The sequence below is a fragment of the Lathyrus oleraceus genome, chromosome 3 (genome assembly GCF_024323335.1).
Source record: "Lathyrus oleraceus cultivar Zhongwan6 chromosome 3, CAAS_Psat_ZW6_1.0, whole genome shotgun sequence".
NCBI lineage: Eukaryota > Viridiplantae > Streptophyta > Magnoliopsida > Fabales > Fabaceae > Lathyrus > Lathyrus oleraceus.
This window is the reverse complement of record NC_066581.1, coordinates 63,506,717-63,514,733: the sequence shown is the minus strand read 5'-3', so window position 1 is coordinate 63,514,733 and position 8,017 is coordinate 63,506,717. Positions and strand designations below refer to the sequence as shown.

The 8,017-nt window shown below is 28.7% G+C and overlaps 1 protein-coding gene across 1 annotated transcript; it reads left to right on the top strand.

The window, feature by feature from the left end:
- The first annotated feature begins 1,287 nt into the window (after positions 1–1,287).
- LOC127132560 (stemmadenine O-acetyltransferase-like) lies at positions 1,288–2,696 on the top strand. Its single transcript, XM_051061515.1, has one exon. The coding sequence runs from the start codon at positions 1,323–1,325 to the stop codon at positions 2,646–2,648; it is 1,326 nt and encodes a 441-aa protein (XP_050917472.1). The 5' UTR covers positions 1,288–1,322; the 3' UTR covers positions 2,649–2,696.
- The last annotated feature ends 5,321 nt before the right edge of the window (positions 2,697–8,017 follow it).

Sequence of the window (8,017 nt, the reverse complement as noted above, 5' to 3'; positions counted from 1 at the left end):
GATAGCATGAGGGATCTTCGGGCCAAAATTGGGGTCTTACACTAGGGTTTAATGGTTGTTTACCCATGTCACTGCTTTTGTGATAGAGAAGAAAGTGAGTAGGTTCTCATGTTTAGTGGGGATGCTCTAAATAGAAAGTCATCGGATAGTGTTAGGAAAATACGTTGGATAACATATTGATTGTTGTTACTTGTAAGACTAATTGTACTAAACTACATTAGAATTCTTATTATAATGATTCTGGTTTATCTTGTCGGAGTATCGTGTTCGACATCTATCCCCTAAAAAATAAAATTTTAGTTTATATTATCCCTTTCTTTGTAATTCTTTATCCTTTTCTAATATATTATCTTTACGTTTAAAAAAAATATCGTATATGAGATATTGCATTTGGTTGTTTAAGTTTGTTTACTACCTTTTTCTTAAAATGATTAATAGAAAACAACTATATGATGAAAATGAAATATCTATTTTGATTAGCTTTTAAAAAAAGTATTTTAATAAGAGTAAAAAAAAAATATTTAGTATCTAGAAATAGAATAATTGAAGTCAAATTTTTCGTGAATAAAGAAAGTAAATTAATTCAACTTACTAAAGAAAAGTATGAACTAGTTTTTGACTAATATTACCTATTAATCTATCTTCTTTTTTCTTTTATTCTTTTATTCTTTTAATGTTATTTCTTTTACTGGATTAATAAACCACTGAATTAAGAAGCTGAAAGATGACATAAAAAAAGGCCGGTTTACTTTGCCTTTAAAAAAACTTATTTTCTTTATATATTTTTAAATGATTTATATAAATATATTTATCAATTATTTATTATTTAAAATTTAAAGACTAATTTTAATATCCTATAATATAAAAATATAATTAAAATCACAATTTTTTTTAAAATTCTATCTAAAAAATAAGTTTATGAAACGTTATTTAAAATATCTTTAAAATTAAGTGATTTTTTAAATTTTCGATATGCAAAAAAAAGTTTTAATAAAGTGATGAAATACATAAAATAATTATTCAAATCAAATTTGAAATTAAAAAAAAATTATAAATTTATTTTATACAAAAACATATAACACTAAAAATCTTTTTAAAAAACGAAAACATAGAGGCCTTAAAAGCCTTAACTTTCTTTAATAATTATTTTAGATATGCTCATAATTCATACACTATATATATGTAAACATCTTTAATTAATTATTTTAGATATGCTCCTAATTCATACACTATATATATATAAACACATGTCTTGTAATACCAATGTATTGAAATAATATATGAGAGTAACATCATAAGAAATTCAATTGAACCTAATAGCTATGGATATTGAAATAGTTTCTAGAGAAATGATCAAACCTTCATCACCAACTCCTTCTCACCTTAGAATATATCCACTTTCTTTCATAGACAACATGTTTGTGTGTAATGTTCCATTACTCTTGTTTTACAACCCAGACAAGAGCAGTGATCAAAACTCAAAAATATCACAACTCAAAAGATCATTATCTAATGTTCTATCCAAATACTATATTTTTGCTGGCAAATTGAATGATAGAATTACTATTGAATGTAATGATCAAGGTGTTCCGTTTCTGGTGACAAAGATAAAAAATAAACTATCCGATATCCTCAAACATCCGGAAGAAAATTTGTTGAACTCTTTGTTCGCCGACGGGTTGCAATGGAAACAAACATATTCAAGTTACGCTTTAGTAGCCATTCAAATAAATTGTTTTGAATGTGGAGGAATGGCTATAAGTATTTGCATGAATCACAAATGTGGAGATGCTTCCACACTTTTTAACTTCATGAAGGAATGGGCTATTATCAATAAAAAATTAGAAGAAGAAAATGGAGAAGAGTTATTAATATTACCCTTTCCTTTACTTGAGGGAGGAGCATCAATTTTTCCTCAAAAGAACTTACCTATTTTCCCAGAATATACTCTCAATATAAAAAAGAATATGGTGTATAAAAGATTTGTATTTCAACCCTCAATAATTAAGTTTCTCCAGGAATTGGCAAGTTCTAGTTCCGTACTTTATCCCTCACGAGTCCTAGTTGTAAAAGCTTGGATTTACAAGCATGTCGTTTTATCAATGGGATTAAATTTCAAGACATCCTCATTTCAAATGGCCGTAAACCTTCGCAAAAGAATGATTCCTCCATTGTCTGAAAATTGTGTGGGAAATATAGTCTGGATGTCATCCATGTTCGCCGATAAGGAGGAAATGGAGTTGAAAGATGTAGTCTACAAAATAAAAGAAGGGTTATCTGAATTTTGTGACGTTTATCCAAAATTATTTGGAGGAAATAATTTTTCGTTGTTATCTGAGTTCTTGAATAAAAATATTGATCTTAAATCTAAGACAAAAGATGAGATTGGTTTTAGTAGTTGGTGTAATTTTCCAATATATGAAGTAGATTTTGGATGGGAAAAACCAACATGGGTTACTACTTGTGGTTGTCCTTGGAAGAATTTCACAATTCTGATGGATAGAAAAGATGGAAATGGGATTGATGCGATCATGAGCATGGAAGAGAATCATATGACTAAATTTGAGCATGAATATATGGAGCTCCTTCGATATGCCTCTCCTAAGGTTATGACAAACTCAAAGACTGCTACTTATGGTTTTTCTTAGGATGTCTTTTATTTATTACATGTTTGGTTTCGTTTGGACCGATAGCTTATATCAGTTGTATTTTAATTTTTTTACTATTACTACTACTAGTAAATAATAATAATAATAATAATAATAATAATAATAATAATATTTTGCTTATGCAAAAGTAAATTCAAGCAATATTTGCTTGATGCATGATCATTCTTAAGTTTGTATGATTATGTCTCATGATTGATACATGACTCATGAGCCTTAGTTTGATATACTTGTATTTTTTACTATTTTTTTTAATTAATTAGGTTATTATATTATAGTCCTTTTCTTTTCTATTTTATTCCTACTTTCAACATGCTCATTTTTTAATAATTAATTTACTTTGTTTACTTAAAAATATCAAAACCATTATAAAAATTAGGCTTAAATAGTCTTTTGGTCTCCGTAAGTTGGCGAGTTTTTGATTTTGGTCCTTTTTTTGTCTGAATCCATATATCTCATTTTTGGGTTGGTTTTAGTCCCTAAAAGAAAAATCCGCAGGAAAATCCGCAGGTTTCCTGAGGATTTTGACTTTAGGGACTAAAACCAACACAAAAAGTGAGATATAGGGACTCATATCCAAAAAAAAAATACAGGAACCAAAATAAAAAAATTCGCTAACTTACAGGGACCAACAAACTTCTTCAACCTAAAAAATACTAAAGATACAATTTTTTTTAAACAAAAGAAACTAAAACACTTATAAATGAATTATTTATTTTAATGACAAAATAATATATTAATAAAGAGGTGGTAACTAGAAAAGTATAAATAAAGAGACAATAAATATAAGAAGTGTCTAATAGACTATTGAAGATACAAATGAAAATATAACAAGAAAAACCAAAAACCATCAAAACAACAAATCAAACACAGCAGTCCAAAGGAACTCTATAGATAAAGTCCAAACATCTAAAAATCCAATATAATAGGATTTATTCTAGGGTTCTTATCGTAAATACTGCCATTAATAAATCAGAATCCACCAAGAGAGAAACAAAGCCACAAATCAATACCTACCTCAGAACCAAGACAAACACTAAGCCACAAATCAATACTTACCTTAGCCGTCCTAACTCATTCGGGGCACCACCCATTTTGACTAGCGCGTAAACCCTTCCTTCACCATGAATTTACCTAAACTTGGATTTTGTCACATGTGCTTCTTTAGCACACCCTGAACCTGACCTAGCATGCCTGGCATGTAGGAAAGTTCTTGGTGTGTTGCTTGGTTGTTTTTCAGTATTTTTCACATGTTTTTGGTTAATGTGCAACTAATAAAAATCTAAACATGTGTTTTATCACTTTTTATTGATAAATCATGGGGTTTTCTATTGATTACTTGTAAAATAAGTTAATAAGTGCATATGCATTTTATGTAGTTTTGACACTTTTCAACTCTCTTCAACTTATGTTTTTTGGTTGTCCACAAACAAAATCTCTCCAGATGGTTTAAAAGTTTTGAAATGCATGTTTCATGAGAGATTGAATAACCGGAACAAGAACTTTTTGAAAAGTATTTTTACTGCAAGATATTCTTTCTAATGCAATTTCATGATAAAAAATGTAAATATCCACAAACCATAACATGAATTTAAAGTACTTTCCAGACTAAATTGAGATTTTAAAACATATCTTGATCAACAACCAATTATTCGTCAGAATCATGATCTTACTGATTATATCTTAATGGTCCGTGTTTTCCTCATAATTTAACGATGCATGAATTGAAAAAACATTTTGCATTTCGTCTAAGCAATGGCACAAGATACATTTTGAGTCATGGATAAATAAAGTCTTTCTTTTGGTTGTAATGTGGTTGACCTTACAAAAAAAATGGTTTTTATTTTGATTAAAAACACCTAAAGATAACATAGCAAAATCTTTTTGATAAATCATTCTTTTTTTTTCTTCAGAAAGTCACTTTCTTTGATTCCACTCTTTACAACCATTTCTTTGGTGATTTTATTTTTGTATGATTTATAAGTTGATTCCTTTTTCCTTTTTGTTTTGTCAAAATCATATTGATTTCTTCTCTTTTCACCATTACTACTTGATTTTCTTTTTTCACAACATTTCCTTTTCTCCCAAACTTTGTACTTGAAACACCCTTGCATTTTTAAGTGCTCTCTTATCCTTAAGATAAGGTAGTGAATATTTTTATTCTTTTAAAATTGTCTAAGGGTTTTAACATTGAAAGAGCCAAAAAGAGTTCATTTTAGGCACAAAGGGTTTGTCAAAGGATCACACCTTCACTAGGTAGGCTTTTTGGTCAAGTAGTTTTTTCACTCAAAATCAAACAATGACTTGATCATATCCATGACTTCAAATATATCAGGTAATATAGAGAACGATGAAAAATATACATAGTTAATATGTATTCCCTCTCTCATTATTTATGTAAAATATGAGGTTGCACACATCTCACTTTCATATGCTTATGATTCTTGACTTACATTGAAATGTTTTCACTAGACCGTAGAAAAATCAAACTATGCAATATTTCATACATAGTCAAACATTAATCATAAATGAAGCATTTACAATAATAAAACCTTTTTTCATGTCATTTGTTTTGTACCTTTATAATTAAACTAGCTTTTGTGATTCCAATGTATTAGAATTTTTAGATCATTAACTACACCATTGAATGTAAACCTATTAAATCAATTGTTAAAAAAGAAATCAAATTAAACAAGTATTTTATCATGAAAACAATATAAGTTTCACAAGTATAGGCTTTAGGATTTAGCTTTGGTCATCCTTGGATTACACCCCCATGCACTAATTTTTTGCATGTCCTTAGTCATCAGACAATCAACGGCTTTTGAAGGGATTTATCGTTTTGCCCGAAAATCTTCGCCTAGCCCAAAATTACAGCAAAGTGTGCTAGGCACACTCGAGGCTCGAATAATGAGTCTTCTGTAAAGTACATCATTTTGTTGTAAGTTATATTTCACTCTTGCTACGCAATTCATTAAGAAACTATGATTAATTTCTTTGAATCTTAGAATATATGATTGTCAAAATCATAAAGACATTAAAATGTGTATCTTGTCTATTATGATGATTAAAGATGATTGTGGTCCTCCAAGACTCAATCCATCCCTTTCCAATTCGTACTTCCTCTAAACCATTTTCTGATGACTATTTGATAGAGAAACTATTATGGAAGAAAGAGAACTTTTTGTGCAATTATGTGTTGTAACTCTTATCAAGTCACTAACATTTATATATACTATTCATACCCCTACACAATAACATATTTACACTTCATATGAATAATATCTTTTCATATTATTTGAATACCACATTTTCATATTATTTGAATAACACTCATTCATGTCATTTGATTAATACCTCTTCACATGAGTCATATTATATATTTAATTATTTAATATTCTTACATTCTCCCACTCGTCTCATGTGACTTAACTATACATCAATTATAATGCACATTAACAAACCTCACATGTGTTGGTTTCATCATTCAACATAATTAAAAATATAAATCAATAAGACTCATGATAGTTATATATCATTTATCAACATATTTCCTTTGATATAATACTATATTTACCTTTCCCCTTAATATGATCTTAAGTTGACAAATGCTTAATGGGTTCAACAATATTGTTATTATCATTAATTGCATGAATATGTAAGTAGAAAAAAAAAACAAATCAGAAACATTACATAAATGATCTCAAAGTGTCACATACATAAATAAAACAACATAATGCATTAACAAATATAATACCCATGTTTTCTTCATGGATACCAAATATTTCAAGTGGTTACTCTTTCATCAAAGGGTTAGCAATCATAAGATTTATGCTAATATGATCAATTGAAACTCTATATTTATGAACATATTATTTAATGACATTGTATTTTAATTCCATGTGCTTAGCCCCCTCAGAATACTTGTCAGTTTTAGAAAAGGTGCAAAATTATCATAATATTTTTTTTGCGGCTCGGAAATACTATCGACAAGTCCAAGTTCTGAAATAAATTTATGTAACCAATTAGCCTGGATTGTGGCCTCAAAGTATGCCAAATATTTAGCCTCCATAGTGGATGCTACAATAACAATATGCTTCCCACTTTTCCATGATATTTATCCTCGATCTGAAATACACACATAACCAAATATTGGCTTTCTTGTATCAACACAACCGGCAAAATATGAATCTAAACATCCAATCACCTCAAGATGACCAATTCATATAAAAGGAACCATGTGACCATTCGTTCCTTACAAATATCTCAATATTTTCTTTGCAACTTTCCAATGGTTCATTCCGGGATTACTCTTTTATCTTCCTAGCATACCAACTGCAAAACTGATATTCGGTCTTGTACATGTTTGAGCATACATCAAATTTTCAAAAAACAAATTCATAATTAATTATTTCCACATGTTTCCTTTCTAATTCATTATTTGGACATTGCATGAGACAAAATTTGTCTCCTTTTTATATTGAAACATGAGATGCTTAATATTTACCCATTCTAAATCTCTCTAAAATTTTATTTATGTATGTCTTTTGAGGCAATCCTAACAATCCTTGTGGTCTATCACAAAATATTTCTATTATAATCGTATAAATTTTGTCACCGACATCTTTCATTTTAAATATTTTAGAGAGAAACTTCTTAGTCTCGTGTAATAAAACAAAATCATTAGTTGCTAGAAAAATATTATCAGCATAAAGAGCTAAAACAAAATCTTGCTCCCACTTACCTTTTAATATATACATCGATTAACAATGTTTTCCTAAAATCCAAAGGACATAATAATAACATTCAACATGAGATACCATCGACGAGAAGCTCGCTTAAGTCCATATATTGATTATTTACTAACCCTTTCATTCTTTTTTAGGAAGTATGTCTCAAACGCGTATGCCACAAGTAAGTAGAATTTTCATTCACTAAATTCAGTTTAGTTCCAACACTATGATGCATTGTCGATACATTGTCATAACCGTTTCAACATATAAACTATCAAGATTTAATTTATATAAACATCACAAAGTATATCAGATTCAATGATAAATGTATTCTTAGACAAAGTGAAACAACCATTACCAAACTTAAAAGAAAATCTAGTAACATCAAGTTTAAAATCATACACTAAATTTCTAGATATATTAGGTGCATACAAAGTCTCAAATAAATCTAAATGATATCGTGCGTCCAAGATTAAACAATAAGTTTTGACACCTTCCACTGAAGCCTTCAATCTATTTCTCATATAGACAAACTTTTCATTTGTGTTTAGGGTTTGGATCATAATGAATCCTTGCATCATATTAGAAACATGAGTTGTTTATCTAGAATCAATTCAC